Source organism: Crocodylus siamensis, chromosome 7, assembly GCF_052110815.1.
Source record: "Crocodylus siamensis isolate JL-2025a chromosome 7, ASM5211081v1, whole genome shotgun sequence".
Taxonomy (NCBI): domain Eukaryota; kingdom Metazoa; phylum Chordata; order Crocodylia; family Crocodylidae; genus Crocodylus; species Crocodylus siamensis.
Genome location: NC_143401.1, coordinates 7,197,298 through 7,220,120, shown reverse-complemented (window position 1 = coordinate 7,220,120; position 22,823 = coordinate 7,197,298). Strand labels below are relative to the sequence as shown.

The 22,823-nt window shown below is 44.2% G+C and overlaps 1 protein-coding gene across 1 annotated transcript in view; it reads left to right on the top strand.

Annotated features, from left to right (window-relative positions):
- Positions 1 to 22,823, top strand: part of CSMD2 (CUB and Sushi multiple domains 2) — a 645,501-nt gene that overhangs the window by 207,070 nt on the left and 415,608 nt on the right. The window contains exon 5 of the mRNA XM_090057063.1: positions 14,694 to 14,901. Within this exon, the coding sequence (XP_089913189.1) occupies positions 14,694 to 14,901 (208 nt within the window). The remainder of the gene's footprint in view (positions 1 to 14,693; positions 14,902 to 22,823) is intronic.

Sequence of the window (22,823 nt, the reverse complement as noted above, 5' to 3'; positions counted from 1 at the left end):
TACAGACTTGGAGCAATAAGAAGCAAAGCATGGCCGATAGACTAACCCAACTCGGATCCTAAATTGCAGAAGTAGCAGATGCTCAGCGCTTCAAATCTTGCTTTAGGATAATAACTTGGGGTTTCTTCAAACAAGTTGGCTGGGTTTTAGCAACTGAAAGTCTTTGAGGACAGGGAAGCTTAAGTTTAAGAGTTTGTACATTCCTGTAATCTCGATGGGGTTGTTTGGGGAAGGTGCATGGCATTGTACTGCTGTCACTGCAGTGTGCACCCTAGGCTGTCTTTCAAGTTAAAATCTCTGCTGTCATACAGAGAACTACATGGATGACCCTGTGTCAGTGTATAGCTCCACTTATGTCCATATGGTCCTCAATGGAGGACTGGGGTCTTACCTGTCTAGGTCGCCCCATTTTGTATATTTGATTGTTGGAGGGGACTTCTTTGAAGTAGTGGGCTTGAGGATTTTCTTGTGGAGATTTTCTCACAACCTCCAGTCAAAAAGCCTTAGACAGGCTCCTCCTGACTGCACGTGTAGTCTTCCTCCTGGTTCTGAGTCACAGGGCCGTTGTTTGGGCTTTATCTGGTTCTCTTCCCAGCTGCATTGAATCCAAAGACCCTGGAAGAGGGGTTGAGAGCTGTGGGAGAAGCTAAAACAATGTGGGGTTGTGGTATTAACTGGAAGCGTGGTGGAGCTGGAGAGGAAGAAGGGTGAGGATGCACGTGTCTCCTCGTTCCTCCTGACCTGGCCTCAGGAATCCGGGACCCACAGGGAGACATCCAGCCAGTATGATATGGGGGAAATGGCTTTTTTGAGATGTTGGAGCTTCACATTGCTCCCACAAGGGTTTGACAGTGTGACTTCCAAAGTGTGCGGTGATTCCAGAAGATATGGCTCAATCCTGCTACGAAGCTCTGGAGCCCACCCGAGATATTTTCTCAGGTTATTTCAGCACTTTGCTCACCCATCCTGCTTGGGACTCTGCATCCAGTTTGGACAGCTGTCTACCAGATACCACCAGCTCCAAGAGACAGGTATGATCAGCCCCACACAACTGTTGTAGGGAGCCATTATGGTCCTGGGAATATGAGAGAAGGAAGATTTGGTTGGTTATATTTACTGGATCAGCTTTATAGCTGGGAGAGGCATGCCCAAAAGCTGGACTAACCTCTCTTCCAAGAATGTAGTTAGTTCAGTAAAAGATGTGACCAAATAAATTTGGGTCCCCATGTGATTTGCTGCCAGGGAAGAGTAATTCCCATCCACTATGGGAAATGTGAGATGAAGTTCTACTGGCTTTATTATGCAGACTACATTAGAATAAGTATTCTTCAATGCAAGGGTCCTTTTTTGTTCTGATTCATGCAACACGTGCATTATGTCCCTGGACCATGCCCAGGGTTTCTAGATTCTACTAAAATTCTACTTTTAATTAGGGTTGGCAAGCTGGTTGATTGACCAGTCAAATATTGTCAATTGACTGCATATTTTTTTGACTGATCAAAGATTATTTATCCAAAACAAATGACTTTTTTGTAGTTTTCTTAACAAACATGACTTTTATTGTTCTTTTGACACAGTGAAACTTGTATGCCTTTTCTATGCATTATTTGGACCGATCATCAATTCGTTACAATCGTTGACCAATATTTGACCAGCGAGTTGACTGAACTTTATTTGACTGGTCAAATACTTAACCTTACTATTAATAATAAATATTCCCTCTACTTCCAAGACTATGATATATTCAAGTAGCCAGATCTCTTTAAAATTCAGTAGTGTTGGATGTCTTAACTCCTGTAATTTTTTGCCTAAGATTCCCAAAAAAGCCTGCAAGCACAAACATTGGGAGAAAGTGTTAAATTACTCATTACAGATGTCTTGATAAACATACAAATCCAGGTTAGATTTGGTTCATACTTAATTCTAAGGGCAAATTTAGGTCACTTCCTTTCATACAAACCAAGATATCCCATTTGTAGCCCTTGCAGAATATTCTGAAATGTGTCTCCATGGATTTGGTTTGCAAAAATGCAACCATGCATGCCGAGGGAAAAGTCTTGCCCAGATTGTTTGCTGAATTTAAGTAGAACTGATAGGTTTATGACTTCAGTAGGCGGCTGAGTAAAAATTCACTAATCCAGTTGAAGAAGTTGAAAACATTTGTGATGCTGTGATTTAAGCGTATCAAATATGCATTATCTCATTAAAAGTGTCCTGTCTTATTATAACTCAGACAGATGCTTGGAGTGCATTATGGCCAAAATAGTTTTAAGGGCTGTTCAAGAACATATTAAAATATTTTAACAATAACAAGCTCGTCAACCTGTTTGTTTGAAGACTGAGGGAGGGACATGTATTTATATATACATTATTCATGGTAAGAAGTTGTTAATTTTTTTCAGGGATTTTTAATTAAAAGTTTTTAAAAATGGGGGGGCTGTGTGTTTCAATGGGAGCAATACTGATCTGCACCAACGATTTTCAAAGGGAAAATGCATTGAAGACAATCGTGGCCTCGAAAATTAGAATTTGATAGGACTTTTGCCTTCCTTCTCCCCCTGGAAAAGCATAGCAGCGACTTTTTTTCATTTTCATTTTGTTTTCTTTTAATAATTAATTAGGAATCCAGGCATTGTTAGGGTGGATTCGTTCCTCTAGTCTAATAGTCTGCCTCTGACAAGGTACACGTTGCTTCAGAGAAAACTACAAGAACATCCCACTAGGCGATGTGGAGATAAACTTCTCAGGAGGTTAGCTTCCTCCAAATCCCAGTTGACTATAGGCAGGTTTGAAATATGAGGATCAGATGAAGTCCCAAGCATAGCATTTTTTTAAAGTGTGGAGCAATTAAGTGATCTCCTTGCTTCTGCGTGCCTGAGAAAAATGCTTTTGAAAGGGCCTGGTTTTAAGAGGCCAGAGGCTTCATACCGTCATTTAAATTCACCCTTAGAAAGTCTTGAGTATTTATAGTGGTGCAGAAACTCATAAAGGGTGTGGACCAAGGGAGCTGTTGTTCACTAAGTCCCAGAATACCAGAACTAGGGGACACCTGCTGAAATTAGTAGGTGACAAGTTTAAAACTAACTAGAGAAAGTACTTGTTTTACACAACATGTTGTTAACTTACAGAACTCATTGCCAGAGGAGGTGGTAGACGTACACAGAGACAGGTTCAAAAAGGGACGAGGCAAACTCATGGATGATGGATCTATTAATAAGGCTTGAACAGAATGGTTGGAGATGTTTCCTCTGGCATCCTTAAACCAGTGATTACGGTAGACAGGAAGGATACTGAATAGGGGATAGATCACTCTAGATTTATCCTGGTCAATGCTCTCCTTGTATTGCACTCTTGGAGAGAGGATAGTGGGCTAGGCGGACCATTGGTCTGACCCAGTATGGTATTTCTTGTGTCCTTATCTATTAAACTTGGGCCTCCTCAAATCAGTAGTCACTTCATGCTAAAAACAGATAACCAGTTTAATGTGGCACTGATTCAGCTGGGGTATGATTTGTGTCCCAACAGACACAGCACAGACTTCTACATGCTACGCTTAAATGGCAATTAAGTTAAATTATCCACTATTGCTCCAAGGCAAAGTATTAATTTGAGTAAGTCACAGGTACTTCATATGGGACAATGGACTTCATCATCTGTCAGTTCTGCAAAGTTGCTGTGAGACAAGACGCTCAAATGTGAGTCAAGCTGGTTGTCTGTTCTGGCCTTAGAAATGGTAGGTGACTTGGTGCCATTGAAACTGGCTTTAAATAAGTCTCCCCCAATACACATTTATTACTGTGCAAGGGCAGGGAAACCAGGTATGAAAGAGCAACAGCAAAAAAAAAAACCCTTGCATGTTGACTACTGAATTCCATGTTATCTTTGCTTTGTAATCGCAACATCAGGAAAGAGTTGTCTGTGTTTGGCCAGCTCTACCTGTGCCTCCAACCGAAGGTTTTACGTTTCACATTTTTTAATATGCATCCTTTCCTGATGCAGGAGCTGCTGACAATAATAATGTTTAAAGGCAGCCTGTGCCGTGCTGGCTGTGTCTGTCCTAGAGGAGGGCATTCTTACAATAAATCGCCTTTCCTCAGACTTCCCATGCATTATTGAAGCAGCAAATGGCCTCATCCTGTCTGCCTTTCTGCTGGCTGTGTGCCTCACAGAACACTAGCTGCCTGAGAATAGATACCTCTCTTCCACACGCATTGCTTTTTCAGGAGTTATTAAAGAAAAGTTTGAAATAAGTTTATGTATATCTGCACCTGCTAGTAAATCCAACCCATCCTTTGTGGCCAGAACTCATTCATCCTCCAGGAAGCTTCCTTTATCCTCTATGTACTAAGAGCAAATAAAGAACCATCCTCCCCTTCCTCCATTACTTTTAGTACACCGTCTCCTTTTCTCTGGCGATAGGCAGTAAGATGCTCATGTAAGGACAAGGGCTGTTGAAGCTATCCTCACTGCCTCCATCTTAGAAGTGTCCATAGTTTGAAGCATCCTTGGAGGTGAGAAAGCCAGAGGGAATCTAGAGTTGAAAGTTGGGTGGTATTATTTCTCAGCATGGGGGACCTTGGTGTCTTTTGCATTCGTTCATCTTTGTTATTGGTATTAGAGTACACCAGGACTCCTCCAGTAGTATCCTTCATGTGCTCAGTATTGCCTGAACATTTCATAGTTTTGTAGTTTTTAGGGTCGGAAGGGACCTGAGCAGATCATCAAGTCTGACCCCTGCCATGGCAGGAAAGAGTACTGGGGTCAAATGAGCCCAGCAAGGTGTTCAACACGTTACATGATGACTGCTGTTGTCTACTGCGGTGGTATCTTCCCCATTATAGACCCATTACCAGAAGTGGGGAAACACTATACTCTTGTTTTCCTTACCAACTCTACTTTTAACTCTTTAATTTCTGGTGACCAACAGCACTGTAGGGTCTCATGTTGCCTGCAGATTTCAAGGGCTGGGGGCTACTGGATCACCTACAAGACTGTATGGCTCATTCTTGCTCTTACCTACTTGCCTTCATCCTTTAAGGCACTGATTCTCAACCAGGGGACCACAAGATCCTTTGAAGGGTGTTGTGGTGCCCAGCTCCTGTGTGAGGAGGCGAGCACTGGTTCGTCCATATGCTGGGCACCCCATGCCTGCTTCAGTGCCCAGCAGGACTCCCCGTGGCCTCTCCTACTAGCTCCAGGAGCATGGGAGAAGCAGAGGAAAAAGCTGTGCTGCAAAGCGCAGCCCCTGCACCGATCATCCCTGTGCTGCAAGCAGCATGCTCTGCATTGGATGGACAGACACAGGGCTGCATTTTTTTTTCAGCCCAGCTCCTTCTGCTGATCCCAGAGCTGGTGGGAGGGACCACAGGTAGTGGTCTGGCATTCAAGTCCTTGGAGGAGCACCCTCAGCAGCAAGGGGCTTACTTATCCCCTCAAGTAAAAACTGAGGGCAGGGACAATGGAAAGAGCAGGGCATGAAAAGGACCTACCCCCACCACCCTCATCTGGCACAAGCCTCTACACCATTGGCCACTGTCACCCCCCTTCTGCCTCCTTCAGGGATCTAATGATCCCCCCCATCCAGGTTCCTCAATCTACCCCACCAAGCAGCCCACCAAGGTGCCACTATGCACCACCTCCTGCCATGCTCTCAGGGGTCCCCTGCCTGCTTGTAACCCCATGGGATCCCTTAAGGCATCACATGATGCAAGAAAGTATAAGCACTGCAAGAAATAAATTAGTTTTTAAATAGGGTACCAGTAGACTCTGAAAAGTTATCAAGGGGGGCTGTGAATCTTAAAAGCCTTTAATTTGAGACTGGAGGATCTATGTCCTATCACTGCGACCAGGGAAGCATCTCACATTATTTGCTTGGTTAGGCGAAGTAAATCCTGAGCATGGGATTAGGGAAAGGCTGAAACTTTAGAAAAGCATCGTGGCACAGTGAGTAAGGCAGTGGGAAAGGTCCTCTTGGACATGCCTGCCACGTGACTTTGGGGAAATTGCCTTTCCTTGCTATGCCTCCAGTTCCACTCAAGCCTTGTCTGTGTTCAGACTCTTGCGGACAGGTGTATTAGTGGAGCACCTTGCCCAGGGGGGGCTTTGCTCTCCCTGGGGCTCAGAGGTGCTAATGCAACACACATAGTATGTTAATGTAACACAACAGCAACTTAATAGCCTAGGTATTTAATCTGATCGCTTGCCATGGCTGGCTGGGAAGCATGTGTCTGTGCTTTTGCGTTCTGCGTGTTCGGATGACTGCCTGCAGTTGGATAGCAGATGGACATGAGAAATAGGAGCTGGCACGAGTGAAAGGATGGTTTTGACTTTTCCAGCTTTGTGAAGGAGAAGCTGTGAGTCCCAGCCCTGCAGAGTACCGTCAGCAGGGCTCGTCTTGTCCGAGAAGCATCTGATACTTCCGTTCTAGACCGATCTTACAAAGCAGTGCTCCTAAATCCTACTCCTCCCCATAAAAGCATATAAGTGGCTGTGTGACACTTCGGAGAACCTCTGTGATACATTTCATTCAGGAGGAATTCTTTTTTTCTTGGAGTTATATCTTGGAGTTTTAATCACTTGAAAGTAGGTGTTTTTACTGTAAAGCCCAAGAGCCCCTGACTAAAGCATCGGAAATGGTATTTTATAATATGCATTGTAAAGTTAACAGGCTTTCATAGTGCATTGTAAATAAATACCAAGGAATCTGACAATGCCATACATGCAAAAGTGCCACAGTACCACAATACAAGTCAAATTAATTCTTGGTTTCCTTTATCTTCCTGCCCATGTTTTCTCTTGATCCTCCTACTTCATTTGCTCTAATAGCTTCTGCTAATAGAGTCTAGTTGTAGAATAAGATAACCTGTAGCAAGCAGCAGATTCCATTTCTAACTGGTAAATGCCTTCAGCTTTAGTGGCATATCAACTTTTTTTTCTAGGTTTCTTTTGTTTCTTTTTTTTTTCCCAATAGCTGAAGCTCACGGCTCATTATAGGAGGGCAGTGTGTGTGAATTGCTGCATAATGTTTTGCTAAGCTGCAGCCTGCATGCATTCCTATCTCCTCTGCTTGTTGTTTGTTTTGTTTTTTTTAACTTAGATTGGTAACGCTATGGCTGAAAAGATTTCCGGCCAAGATTTTTCAAAAGGATTACACCAGTCTCTAAAATTGCATTTTTCCGCACCAGAGTTTTTGACATCCCAGAACAATGACTTGCATACACATTTCAGTTGCGGGGCAGATCAGGCAGGGTCTAAAACTGCTCGTGTCCCTTATAGACCTGGACATCTCCCTTTTTCCCTGGCCCATGCATCCAGCACCCTGTACACCAAAATGGGGGGTTTGAATTCAGAAAACATGGAGAATGCAAATTTATGGGTGCAGTTATAATTTTGGCAAATCTGACCTTTAAAGCCAAGAATCCATGCTCTTAAATGTCATAATATTTCCTTTAAAACATTTTACTGAATGTTTAACTGGAGAAACCCCCATAAATGAGGCTGTAGTATAGATAACTTGGAACTTGAAATGGTTCAGTCGTAAGTATGATGATGTCTAGGTTGCCGGGTACTGACCTGGGGAAGAACAGAAACCCATTATTCAGGTGTAGAAGTTGTGGGGGGTTGGTGTAATGAAGGTTGAGTACTTTGAATATGTGTTAGTGTAGATTGTGCCGCAGGAGTGCACATGCGTGTGTGGGTTTTTTGACTAGCAGTTTCTGTTGGGCCTGTGTTTGTGTCCTTTTTCTGCTTGGTTGTGTGGGTAACCGTGACCCTCCATTAATTCTGTCTTATCACCTCTTGTTCCATCTTGCTGCAAATCTGCTGTCTAACCTGCTAGTTCTTAGTTCAGGCTGAGCTCCTTCAGACATTTTCTGAGGAGTCAGAATCACTTTTCCTCTGTTTTGACCTCCCTGAATAAATCAAGCAACTATTGGACAGAACAGCACTGGCGAGACATTATATACACTCCCCCAGTTCCTAGTCTCCTGCAGTGAAAACAGTAAAATACAAAATAATTAAAAAACAAACATGGGCTTTTATACATAAAATATATTACAAAAATATATCAATAATATATACTTCACATCATTCAATTAATTTATTTTCATTATTTTAATTTTAATTATTAATTGGTTGATATACTATTTATTATATTGATCCTAAAAATGTATTGCAAAATATATTACATGGAGAAATATTTACAAATAAAATACAAATGTTTACAAAAAAAATACAAAATCATAAAAACCTGCGGGCTTCGGGCTTTGCCCATCCTGCAAAGCAGTTCATTACTTTTAAGAACAGGAAAAGCATGCGCCTTTTCTGCCTGGGCGAAGCCCATGTTTCAAGAGGGTGCTTTGTCTGAGAAGCCTTGCCTGTTGTGAGATCATAGGAAAGCAAGGCTGGAACAGACCTCACAAAGTCATCTAGTCCAGTCGCTTGCTCGAGACAGCATTGTCCTTGACTAAACCAAGTGTCTGTCTAACCTGCTCTTAAAAATTTCCAAGGATGGAGATCCCACAGTTTCTTGGGGTAGTCTGTTCCAATGCTTGACCATCCTCGTAGTCAGAAAGTTCCTCCTAATCTTTAACTCAAATTTTCCCTGCTGAAGCTTGAGGCCATGGCTCCTAGCCCTGTTGCTTACAGCCACAGAGAATATTCTGTATAATTGCCCATCAGATATCCCAGGATAATATCCAGCATCACTTAGACTGCTTACAGACATTAAAAAAAACAACGCATTTTATCAGAAGAAGCAGCGCGTTAGTTTGCCGCAGCTCCACCCTCGATCAGGTGCTTCAGTCGGGGCTTTTTGGCAAAGCTCATTCAATCAGCTATTAGGTAAAGGTGACCCAAAAGCCCCACTAAAGCACCTAAACTATACACGCATTGAGTGAGCTGTGTCCTACTAATGGGGTGCCTCTTTTGGGCATGCGCTGAGCTACGTGCAAGAGTGTGCCACATTTAAAGTAAGGCGCCACTTTTGTTTAACTTCTGTAAGCAGCTTTAGGGAATAAGTCTAGCTGTCACAATAGCAACGTTGTTAGTCAAGACAGCTTTAACTGTGAGATCTTCTGTATATTTTCCAGAGACTACTTATCCATCTTTTAGCCCTCTGAATGTACTGTTCTAAAGCCAGGGGTGGGCAATTATTTCGGGTGGAGGGCCACTTACTGAGTTTTGGCAAGCCATCAAGGGCCACATGACGCAGCCAGGGGCAGATAAATATTAATTTTCTAAATTTTTTAGGGGCCCCGTGGGCCAGATAGTATGGCCCGGCAGGCTGCATTCGGCCCACGGGCCACATATTGCCCACCCCTGCAGTAAGCAGACCTGGACCTTAGGGATGGGTGACTGCCCAGGGCACGCATGCATGCACGCACACACACAAGAACAAACCATGCTCACAGGAGCACTCTCCCCCTGCCCTTCCCCATCTGATCCCTGGCAGGAGGGAGCAGTGCCCAGCCCAGCCTGCCCCTGCACCTCCAGCAGCTGCTCAGGAGGACCCAGACTGGGCATGTGCTGGCGGGTTGGCACCTGTGCCAGTCCACTCGCCTTGCTCCCACAGCAGCAGTGCCTATCGACCCGCCTGCCTGGCATACCACGCTGCTCCGCCTCCCTGCCAAACTGCACCCTGTGCCCCTGCCCACCTCTATCTGCCTGTTGCGGTGCCAGTAAGATAGCTATATCCGATGCTCACTGAATCTGGTAGACTCCGTGTTGGCTGGTTGAGTAACTCTGGCAGAGGCTGCTTTTGCTGGTTCAGAGAAATCTTAATTGGAGCAAGGGACAGACTGCTTCAGATGGAAGTATTTTCCAGGTGGACAAACAGAGAAAGTTACTGACCTTGCAAGGCTCTAATACCAAAGATCTTAAACTATATCTCACTCCTGAAACACGTAGGACATCTCATTCCTTTAAAATCCACCTTGCCACAATGTTAATCAAGCCCTGGCTGGATCCTGATTACAAGGCTCCTTCCAGGCAGGATGGTCTGGTAATGGTGGCGGGGCTCCGGTGGTGGCAGCAGCAGGGATCTGGTGACAGTGGGGCCAAACATCTACAGGGTAAGTGGACCTCTCACTCGCTCCATGTGATGCTGATGGCCATGTGCAGAGGGGCTTTGGAGGCCTGAAAACTGCAGCAGACTATGTCTCCCAGTCATGCCCCTAACTCCTATACTCTTGGTGGGCTCCCTAGAATGGCTCTGGGGGTTGGATCTGGCTCACGGGCCAAATGTTTGACACCCCCTGTCCTATTATAACTATGGTCTTAGAAGTACTGTAGGGAGCATAAATCTGGTGTGCACCCTCCCTCCCTGCTTTTCAGAAGTCCTCAGCGCCCTGGCCTTTAAATTGCAAAGGGACTGTCAACCCTACCCTTCGTGCCCTTACATGGACCATGAGTCTCTTGTGGCACTGACAATATTGCTAATCAAGAAAAAACAATCAGTCTTGAGCACATGTGATGCATGCACAGTTAGGGTGGGGCCCATGCTAGCTACCTGTGGAGAAGTAACTGTTATAAAAGTAAAGGTCTTAGGGGTGCATGGAACATATACATTTAATTCATTTTAAGAGATTTTGATGACCACTTTCCCCTATGCATCATTGAAAATTTCACCCGTAATCCTAAGTATATATCAGGTAGTTAAGGGTAAATTTTTTCAGAAGCTCCCACGCTCATTTTCAATACTGGCTTTGGAACCAAAGACCTGTCGAGAGCTAAAGGAGCTTAGGCTTGAACATACACAAGTCACTTTTGAAAATGAGGTTTAGGCTCTTAAGTTATTTAGCCTCTTGAGATTTTTTTTTTAATTATTATTATTATTATTATTATTATTTAACCTGAGGCTTAGTTGGAAAGGAAGGTGCCTGTAACAAATAGCAGATCCTGTTTCTTGTTTGGAAATGTCTTGAGCTTTAATGACAAGTCAACTTGGTTTCTTAAGGATGACTGCCTTTTAAGCATCAAAACCTGAAGCTCATTAAGGAAATGGAAGGGAAGAGAAGTTTGAAAAGTGGAGAAAAAAAAAAGCAGAATTATTTTTGCTTAATTTTCAGCTTGAATGTGGGTTTAGCATTTTAACTGTAGCATAAACTCCATGATATTTGCATTCTGCTTAGGAGAGATTGTGTTGGGAGGAGAGAGATGCAGATGAAGGAATTCGGAAGCAGACAGCAGGCAGAGTGGAAAAGCAGGCTGCAAGTGGAAGCAGAGAGGTGGAAACGGTTGTAATGAATAAGAGCAGCATTTGTGCTGTGCCTGGAGTACCGACTTACGCCAGCTCTTGAGTATCTCTCTGCCCTATAGCCTTGGCCAACAAATTCCTTGGGGCTGGAAACTTTTTGTCTATTTGAAACAACTCCCTTTGAGGAAAACAAGGACTCAGTTGACAGGGGAAGGAGGAAAAAAATATCTTTGAACTGCCTGTGGTTTCTCCATCCTTCGAAGACAGCAAGGAGGGAGAAGAAGCTATGGAGGTTATCTAAGGGGGTTGTAATGTAGGAGTAAAGGATGGGATTTACCGAGAGAACTTAGGCAAGAAATGTCAAGAAGGGTTTTGGTTTTTTTCTCCCTTGACAGTAAGATGCATTAGGTTATGGAAGCACTTCCCCAGGGAAGTGGTAGCACCTCTGCCACTTGGGATGTTTAAAATTAGACTAAATACATCATTAGTAAATGCCCAGTAGAGAATAAGCCTCCACTCACGGGGAGATGGACTGAATGACCTAATACGGCTTTGCTTCCCTCAACATCTATGTTTCTTAATAGGCCTAGCACAGTTTCCACTGCCAGCTGCTAAAACAGAACCGATTAATATTTCATGGCTATGACGTCACCTGAAGGCTGTATTTTAATGGCTTTAGCATAACCATGAAATATGACTTTAAGTGCAATGTTCCCCCAATAATTCTTACAGGCCTCTACATAGTTAGCATCGCAGTGTGAAACCCAGTCAACTGTGCTCCGAGTCACAGAGTTGCCTCTTGTTTTAGCCCTCTCCAGCCAGTCGCTCTTGCCCTGAAATGGACTTTTTGCAGGCAGGTCCCTGTGCTCAAGCTGACCTCAGTGGCTTTCCTGCCAGATTTCACGTGCCTGTAAGGGTCGACCCAGTTGAGGTGACTAGCAGGATTGGGGCCAGCGGAACGTTACATAATTCTTGATGGATGTGTACAGCAGTGCTTATGTGTGCAGTATGTGCGGGCATGTCAACGAAGACGTGCACACACTAGCTGAATTGTAGTAAAACTACAGTTAAAGTTGCAAGAGGGTTTTAAATCTGGAGAGACTCATACATATGGCCAAGATGTTGCAACCAACTAAGCCAACGAAGCCCTCCCTCCTCCTTAAAATTAGGCTTCTAGTGACCATTTTTAGCATCTGTCCTAAAAACTGAAAGACCTCCGCACCCCAACCTTTCCCTTAATGGATGTTGAGCCACTTTTGGAATCTGGGAAATGCCAGAGGCACAGAAAATATAGAAGATTTAACACAAAACTCCTACAAGACCTATAAGACCACTCCTAATGTCAGTTCTGATACTAGAGTGTTGCAGACAATAACCCAAGAGGTAAAACGCAGATGGGTTTTAAAGGGTTTAACCAACCAAATGTACAAATGTCTAAAACAACTCAGAAACCTTGGCAGGGTGCATGACTAAGCAATGAAATTCCAAAAATGTATATTGTTGTAACCCCAGTCCTTTCTTTCCTTTGCCCCTTTAAATGTTTCTCATTTGTCTTTTTACCTCTGGGCTTAGACTGGGCTTAGACTCTTCACTTAGAAAAAGGTTGTGATCTATATTATCTTATCACGAGCCCACTCGCATGGTGTCGGGACACCTCCAGTTTTTCAGGGCAAGTGTGTGTCTTACCTGCCTAATAGCAGGCTGTGCAATTTAGATCATGGGTGGGCAGTTATCTGGGCTGGGCTCCTTAATGAGTTTCGGTGACCTACCAAGAGCCACGTCTCTCTCCCCCTCCCCATCCCTTCCTCCTGGGGCTGTGACCAGTATAGAAACCTGAACCCACCTGTAGCTTTAGCATGCCCCCCATTGCCCCCACAGTCCCCCTGCCCGCAGTTTTAGCACATCCCACTGCCTGGGGATAGGGGGTGGGGTGTGCTACGGCTGCTTGAACCTACTTAGAGCTGTTGCACACCCCATGCCAAGAGCCCTGACCTGGAAGCTGCTAGCCGCGTTTGGGCAGCTGTGGATGTGGTCAGCAGCTGCCAGATCTGGACTTGGGGGCAGGGTGGGGGTGTGCAGAGGGTCATGCTACAGCTTCAGGCGGGTTCATGCTTGCATGCTGGTGGCAGCCCCAGCCTAGAGAGGGAGAGAGCACCCAGCACACCGGAAGCAGCCCTGGTTGCTTGGCGCCATGCAGTTGCCAGAGCCACCACCCATCCACAGGCTAGATCCATTCACTTGACAGGCACCTGCCCATGGGCCAAATCCAGTCAGTTGGCAGTCTGGATCCAGCCCATGGGCCATATTTTGCTCACCCCTAAGTCAAATGAAGTGGTTGATTGTATTATAATCATTTTCCTTTGTAAAGTCTTGTGCTCCATCAGATATTTTGATTGCAGTGCACGCAGGGGCAGATGCCATGCGGGGTCCTCAATGCTGCATAGATACCTAGATCAATAGCCCTGTATTCCACCTGCCTAAGCTAGGGCCAATGCCGCAAAAAGAAACGTGACGTTTATTCTTACACAGCTACCCTATCATCATCGGAGCGGCGTAACAGGTATCAACCTGTCCACGGTCCCTTGTTGGGAAAGACCTGCAACAGGCCAGACCCTCTACTAATGCAAATCAGGCTTGTTTCTCTAAAATCAACAAAATACTGCCTTTTCACAGCAACTGGGCACCTACAGGGCTGTCTGCAGTAACACTGGCTTCTCTTAGGAGCTTCGAGATCGGGTGGGGAATGCTGTAAAATGTGACCAGTGCTCGCTTTCCTAACATTCCTGCATCAGGAACCATCTTCTGCTGGCTTGAAAGGAAGAGCTGGGTATAACACCAAAGTAATGCTTTCCTCTTTCTGTGCTTCTTCCCCCTCACCTGCAAAGGTCATGCCAGAATATGGCATCTGCAGGGTTGCTCCGTGTGGGGGTAGACTACGAGCCTTGGATGTGACACATGTATAGCAACTCATCTCCTTGTCTTTGGGTGACACTTCTCTCCGTGTGCAATGGGAGTTGTGTGATTTCTTTGATCAAATGCCAGTACAAGGATAGAGCTCTGAGAAAATTAAAAATAAGCCAATATGTATCTGTCTAATATAACCAATATATATCAACTTTAGTTGTTCAGACTTGCTTTTGCCAATCTGCTGTTAATCTGGTATTATCCTTTGTATAGCGCGTGTTGTTTGATTTATTCCTCTTTCTGCTGCCTGTGGCGAGTTGTCATTATGTACCAATCAATGACCCCCCCACACACACTTTTTTTTTTTTTTTCAGCTGTCTGGTCCCCCTTTGGATTTGGGAGAGAATATCGATCATAATTTTCCTGTCATCTCAAATGTGGCATATGAATCACTTTTTGTTCCTCCTGAAAGCTTTAACTTATTACAGGGAAGAACAAAAACCATAGACCCTGTTGCTTCAGCTCCTTGCTGGCACAATTGTTTTCTGTTCCCTTTCCAGCAAAAGGCTCATTATGTGTGTTTTCTACCTTTCAGCTGATGATGCTTGTGGAGGGACATTACGGGGACAGAGTGGAATTATCTCCAGCCCTCATTTTCCGTCAGAGTACAGCAACAATGCAGACTGTACGTGGACTATTCTAGCGGAGCCTGGAGACACCATTGCCTTGGTTTTCATGGATTTCCAGTTAGAAGATGGATATGACTTTTTAGAAGTCACTGGAACGGAGGGATCATCACTCTGGTCAGTGATTTGCATTTTTTTTTTTACACGCTTGTGTATGTATCTAATTAAATCTGTGCACATAGAATTTTAGCTGTGAAGTTAAATATTCATGGGATAGCTTGTGTTCACTTTGATTTGTGCCTGAGCAAATAGCATGATGACACTTCCAGGAGCTGAAGATTTTTTTTCCCTGATCCATAGTCATGACACATTTTACATGTGGGTTCCCCTGTCCCAATTCCTTGCTTAAGACTTACTATGATTAGTGCGTGTTGCACTTACTGTGGTAAGTGCCTGTATTTTTGCAGCCTGCCCAGGGAAAAAAGGGGTTCTGTAGTGTGTCTTTGGGTCACGGAAATAATAAAACCTGGACAATAGTAGCCTTAATGCCCTCTTTTGTCTGATTATGGCTAAATACATTATCAGGCAGTTAACTTTATTGTCACTGGACCTGTGGCAGATGTGCTGCGGTTTGGTTTGTTCTGCGTACAGGAGGCTGCAGAGAAAAATTAAATATTCCTTTTCTCTGATTCTACTAAGTTTTTAGCCTGACTGCTGCATAAATATGCATGCTTTCAGGAAAAGGGGCACCTTTTATTGGTGAGGAATGTATTACTCAGTAGTCGTGTCCAGTTCGGTCGAGTTCCTTAATCTACCAGTAATGCCACCGTGGTCAGGGCAATGGTATCACCAGGGAAAGAGGGAGCGTGTACTTTGACAACTGCCTTTTGAACACATAGCATCCAGCAAAACAAAAACTCCAAAAGTATTAGAGGATGCCCCACGGGGATTTGACAAGGTTGATTCTTTGTTCCATGGTTTCAAAAGTTATAAAGAAGCTTGTGTTTGATTATTAATAATGTTTTGCCGAAACTTGGGTCTACTGAGACTTTGGTTTCATTTTATATTCCCTTGCTACTTAGTGGAAGGGAGTGAAAATTAGAGAGGAGGCAGCCCATCATTTCACCATCTGGCATGCAAATAGAGATGAACCCAGGTGAAAGTCCCCGAAATCCCAGATTGCCATACCTCCTAACCTCCTAAGCCCCAGTTCTGGGGCTCTTGAAATGTTCTGAATTAACTCCAGGGATCCAAACACCCACATTTTTTCACTAATTTGGGTTGAAGTCGGTCTTCTGTTTTCTATAGTTATCTTTAATGTAGCTTGAAAATGGGTGCATGGAGGGCGGGGGGAGTAGCTACATATATATAAACTAATTGATTTGGCGTTCCTTTTCACGAATGATTTGTAAGGAGAAAAATAAGCATAGTTAAAGAAGAGGAGAACTAAAAGAATAACTGAAATGGGCGATAGGAAAGCAGCCGTGTTGTGTATTGGAGCAAAAGTGATCAGTTAAGTATCAAGGGAATTTACTGTAAATGAAGAGGCTTGGTTTGGAGGGGCAAGTTCATGCCTCTGAGAGAGAAGTCTACATAAGAGGGGGAAGATCCCAGGGTTTGGGCCCTGGCAAAGAGATCTAGTCTCTGCAGGTTTCCTCGGTCGTGGTGGAGGGCGCATGTGTGCGTGCGTGCATATGTTTCGTGCCAGCTTACTCATCATACCTCTGTCTTCTTACCAAGGATCAAATAAGAAACAGGTTGTGTGATCCTCCTAGAACGAGGGAATAACCAGGTTTACCCAGGCAGAGGACAGAATATGCCCTTCCTGTATTCTTAGATCCCTGATTCTTTTATTTCGGATGCAAATAATTCTCAGCAGTTAAAGTGGTGGAAGGGCACAGGGATGGGAAATGTGTATGTGCCACAGAGGGAATCGGTACACAGATGTGAACGAAGTCCTGCCAAAATAAGGGAATGCTTGAACTGGCTAGTAGTAGTAGAGACTGAAAATTAGAGACAACCTAACAGATCTTTTACAATGGAAGGACGAGCGGAGAGAAGTAACCTGCTTAACAAGTGGAAGACGTTTTTTGCAGCATTGTTATCTTGTGCTTGCGAATGTAGTGCTTGGGAAAGCGTGCTTGATTGACAACGACAGAAGTCATGAGGTGCATCCAGTCTCAGGAGCAGCTGGTTAGGACAGGAGCTGAAACGAAGGAGGGTAGCATTTTGATACTAGTTGAAAGGTTCTTAATGGCAAAACATCACCCCTGCAGCTGCGGAAGGGGAGGCTGGAAAAGATGTCAAGGGGAGTGATGTGAGGAGCATCATTACAGTAGACAAAGGGTCACGCTAGCTCACCCGAGCTGTCACTCCCAGCCGGGTCCTTTGCAGCACTAAAATCCCTTCAGCTCCTGTAGGGAAATGGGTATCTCCATGGCATCAGGCACTGTGATCCTCTGCTTTCTGCGCACCCTCAACATCACGCTCAACTTCCTGCTGCTGCTAGATGTTCTCTTAGACCCCAGCCTGCCTCAAGAAGAGGAAGAATTAAACCTTGGAAACAAGTGAAGGAGTCACCTGGGATTACTGGCTGTAAGATTAAATTACGATTATTTACAAGGCTTTTGCCACTGCTGCAAATAACGTTCATTTAAGTAATTTATATTTGCCCAGCAATTATGAGGGAATAAGATTTAAGTGTGCGGGCTCTAGTAATATGAAGCGGCTTCCAAACCGTATACCAGTTGTTTACTGTTCCCTGGACTCCTTTGAAAATTAGATGTTGCTGTTTTATGAGCAAACTGTTTTTATCAGCGTGCATTAATATTTTAGGGCACCATTACTTCTTAGCTATTATGCACTGCAGTAAGGATCAATGGGCTGTGGTGTGTACAGTAGGGCTCGAAGCAGTTGGATAAAAGGCAAGCACTCTTCAGCCCGTGGGTGTCGGTAAGGCAGTGTTGCCTCTTGGAAGCCTGTGGAAAAGGAAATGATGCTCATTTAAGAAAACCTGTGTAAAAAACAAATATTAACATGGAGGGTGTTAATAAACGCTAGGTAGAAAGTTTGAAACCAGCCAGCTAATTTAGGAGTTTAAGTGCTGCTGACTTTCAGTGCTGTATTTCCAAGGGCTTTGGTTCCTTTTGCGAATGAAACTTGCGTTTGGAAAATGTTGTCCCAAAATATACTTCCTTGAGAGTGAAGTTCAACCCTGTGACAGGCTCACATAGGCTACGGACAGAAATTACACATAAACCGGTGTAAGGGATTGGAAACCGATTCAGATCTGTAACACAACAGGAGCTTAGTCCATATAAACTGCTTTCAAAATGTCCAAAACCAGTTTAAGATAAACCTGGATGGATGTAGCATCAGACTCAACTGATTTAGGTTAAATTGGTTCATTGAACTTGTGTCCTAGATCCACTCCAGATTCAAGGTAACTAACAGTTCCCCTAGCATCCCAGGTTGCTTTGCACCTCCCCTGCAAACCCCTTCTTGTCTAGTCTTTGCCCAAGCTGTCTGCTCCAGCAGAGGCGTGCTCTAGCATCTCCCAGATTTTGGCCTGGGCTGCTGCAGGCATGTGGCTGCAATTCCAGAATCAAAAGTGAATGTCTGTTCACTTGCTTGTTGGTTCAATCAGCGCAGCTTAGACTAACCTGCAAAGATTGAATCAGTTCAGCCTCAGGCTTTTTGACTGTCTTTATTTAGCCGTAACACCTCTGCTCTGCTGGTGTCCTCCAGATAGGTCATAAGTGGCTCATAACATGTGACTTCGTTCCCTGTAATTGTTCTGCAACGAAAGACTAATGCGATGGGCGATTAGCAGGAAGTTCTTAGGTGGATCAGCCACTATGGTAGTACTGCACGGGTGAGTGAAACACAGGGCATGGGCAGATTTACTATCCATGGCAGGAGCTGCTTCCTACACCACGCGTCTGGCCCTCCTAGTGCCTTCCTGACATGCACATAGATTCCGACCAGTTTGCAGGACCCAGTTTAGTCTTCTAAAGAAATAAACTTTTCAGCCCCATAAGCAAAATTAAAAAGATTCCTATTTACATTTTCACTTTTCAAAGCTAGCCTTCTGTACCCGGAGCCTGGTAATTAAATTCAGATGACTCATTTTTTCCCATTTTTTTAAATAATTTTTGCCTGTGGGGGGGGAACTGAATCTCGTTTCTACTCTTTAAATATGTTGATATGATTCAGCTTGAAAATATCGCTAGGAACTCTTTTTCTTTTGTGTCTCTGTCTTTTCTTTATGAAAACTGAATTCTAATTATTGGTAATGTGGCAGGCTCATGGCTAAATAAACCATTCCATCTAAGTACCTTGCAATGACATATTTCATTTAATGAGTATTATGAACAGTTTTAGTCTGGTCCAGAAATATACACAAACAACATCTAATTTTGTCCTGTATTCTGCAGTATTTCTGATGTCTCCCGGAAGCAGCAAAATATTGCATGACAGAAATATTTACAAGAGCACCAATCCATGCAAATTAAGTGAATTTGGTTGGGGCAAGTATAATTAAAACTGCTGTTTTCCTTGCAAGAATTGATGCAGCCTCACATTGCAAGCTAAATTCTGCAGTGCTTGTGCACTGATATGTAAAGAATGAAGGGAATGAAATTGTACATAAAACATAAAAACTGCCATTTACTGGCTGGGTCAGGCAATAGGTCCACCCTGCCCAGTATCCTGTGTCATGCAGTGGCAGGGAAGAGATGCTAAAAAGGAAGTGTGATCTGGGTATTACTGGGGTTTTTTCCACTGTTTCTCCCTCATTTGCAGCCTCCAGCATTAAAGATTTAGGACAGTCTTTGTAGCAGAGGGGAGATTTGCCCTCTGCACGATGGATTGTCTTGCCACTTTTAAAGAAGTGGGAGGAAGAGGAGAGCAGAGCAGAGCATCTGAGAGGAGATACTGGCTCACTCTCCCAAACACAATTGTGGGGTTGCGGGCAGGATAATTTTATGGATAATGAGTGCATCTACACAAGATGCTACTGTGTAGTATCTCATTGCTACTATGCAGTAATGCTGCTAGGGAGAGCCGGCCCTAGGGGGTTGCAGGGCCTGCGACATATCAGCCTGTGCGGGGCCTATGCAGGAAGGCAGGGGGTGGCAAGTAGCCCGGGGGGGGAGAGGGTGGCAAACAGCCAGAGCATGAAGCTGGTGGCTCACAGTGGCCACCTGGAGTGGTGGCACCCTCAGCATGTGCCCATATCACCGTCTGTGGGGCCTGTACAGCACTGTTCATGGGGCCCCCAAAAGCATGAGGTCTGGGGCGGTCACCCCGACTAGCCCCCTCCCCCTCCCCCCCAAGGGAAAGCTCTGCCGGTGGCCATTAACATGATGTGACATTACTGTGCAGTAGCTCGTTGCCAGTGCGTAGTAACGTCTGAAAAAACCATGCAGCAACAATACTGTGCAGGAACACCAGTTATTGCACAATTATTGCTTATGCAAGTACTAAATGACTGCGCGGTAACAACTGCACAATCCGCCGCTCGTGTAGATGCAACCAATGTGTACTGGATCTGGGTTCCTTCTACAAGGCCTGTGTTTTGTGTACTGGTGATACCTACTACGCAGCAATACTTGAGGAATGTGGCAAAGCCTAGTCTTTATTCTATTTTTAAATACCACCCAGCGTCGGTGAATAGGATTGCCTACCTTGCCTGTTCGTACATGCTCTTCAAGCACCTCTAGAAGCCGTGCAGACAGAAGGCAAATAATTCCAGTCTTTACTGCTGAAACTGTTCCATTCATTCAACCCCTGAGCAATCAGTAACTCAGTCGCCACGTCAGTCACATCTACCAAACTGCGTCCGCGTCTTGACACATGAAACTGCCCACTCGAGAATGCAATCCAAACCCTCATTCTGCTCATGCCCTCGGTCGCTCAGGCATCCATGGCGAGTTTAAAGTGAAAAGATATTGCAGTGCCAAGCATCTGTGTGTCAAGTGGAGCAATAGAAGCTGAATAGCTATTTGAGACATATTAATAAAATAACACGTTTACAGCTCTTTTAACTGTTGTCGCAGGTTTTCTTTGGGACCTTGGGCCCAGATTTCCTTGAAAGGTGAGAAATAAAATTCTAGCAAGGAGAGATGGCAGTACCGTTTTCTTACACTGCAGAAAGATGCCTGTAGCTGCCTCAATTCTTCTTGATGTGGTTTGGTTGAACTGGTTGACCTAACCCTGGGCACCGTCGACTACAAAATGGATGAGCACTTGGTGGGGAAGGAATAAGAAACACCTGTATTGTCATCCATATGTAGATTTGAGGGTTGTTGGGTTTTTTTTTTTCAGTTAAAGCTTTCTTTACATCTAGGTTCAACAGCTATACAATCTAAAATGAAAGGGGGCTGTGGGGGGGGGATTAAACTAGCAGCTAATCCCTAAAGAAGTCTTGAGCATGTGTGCATTGGGTTGGGGTCTTTCCTAGTGCTGCTGTAAGGCCCTTGGCTGTCATTTCCAGGCTGCCCATTTATTTTGGGCATACTGGCCTCCAGTGCCCAATCTGAATCGCCATTCTCAGTTGTGGAGGTCCAGCTCCCATAAAAACTTTGGAGCCCAGGAGTCTGTAGCCAGTATCTCAAAAACTGAAAATACAAACATTTAGGGGCCACAAGGCAGCCTTGAGTCCTGTGCACTTGTCGCAATGCTCGCTCTAAACCTATGATGGATTCACTAGGGGAGCCAAACCATTTCTTCCAGGTAACCTGGTTGAGTACATCTCAAAGGGAATGTCCAAGGATATTACACAACTGTCCCTATATGTTCCCTGCCTGGCTTTGGATACTTGAATCTAGCTGGACAAGATTCAGTGATAGCCTGAATTATTTCCCCTCTTAAATTATTCTCCTCCTTCTATATAATCTCATGGTCCTTATACCAGCTCTCTTTCAGCCATGTCAGTATATTTTACAGCTTCCTTTCCTCCACCCCCACAAAAAAAGAGGATCCAAAGAGGTTATAGCAAATCTGATAACCTAAATGATTACCAAGCTACTTTGCCTGATGGATAAAATACCCCTGAAATTTATTTTCCTGGTACATCACAACAAGAGGTGCTCCCTGAATGATTATGAGCTACGTTTCTCTTAATAAGAATGGTTGCCCAGAAGGGCTCAATTTTCCCGTATAGTCTGGTGGATAAAACACTGGACAGAAGCTGAGAGAGAGGTTCAAGTTTCTGTTCTGTTTTATATGTGCCTTAGGATAAATCACGTAAGACTATTTCAGGCCTAGAGGCATGGCTTTACATTACTTCACTCAGGTACCAGTAACAGGCGAGCTGTGGAGTACAGAAATCAGGACAGGCTACTTTACCCAGGTTATAGCTACAGTATAGAAATACCTTTAGCTTCTCCTGCCTGTCATTTAAAATATGAATGATGCTTCCTCCTCCACTCTTATCTCTGTCATGTCAGTTTAGATTGTACCTTACTGGAGCAGGGACTGTCATACCCAGTACCCAGCACACTATACTGCTACTGTAATACAGCTAATAAAGAATAATGATAGTCAAGGAAACACCACTGAGTAATACAAGTCAATAACACTATGTCTGATTTTATTATTTTTAGATGTCACTAAGGAGTGAATTGGAGCTGATAACCTTCTGGGAAGGTTCTTGCAAATTAACAGGATGACTCTTGATACGTGAGAGCATCAACTAAACTAACTTTTAATAGGCAAACTACTTGGTCCGATGGGATGTCAACTAGAATATAAGAACTTTGAAGGATCTCTACTGACCCCCCACCAAAAAAGGATTCGGAAGGAAAACTTGAAGTGTGCATCATTATAGTCTGGCTGGGAAAGCAATTAAGCTAAACCTCCCAAAGATAAGAACAGAAAGACAGGAAATTAAAATTATGTGTTTTTTCAGTTGTTTTTACAATCATATTTAAAACCTCAACTGAGCTAGGAGCTTTATTTTGCTGGGTGCTGTAGAAGTCCCTGGCCAGGGAAGCATCTGCATCAAAGAGCTTGTGATCTAAGTGGACAAAATAGGTAAAGGGTGGGCAACCTTGTGTTCCATATTTGTACAGCACCTAGTGCAGTGGGATCCTAGT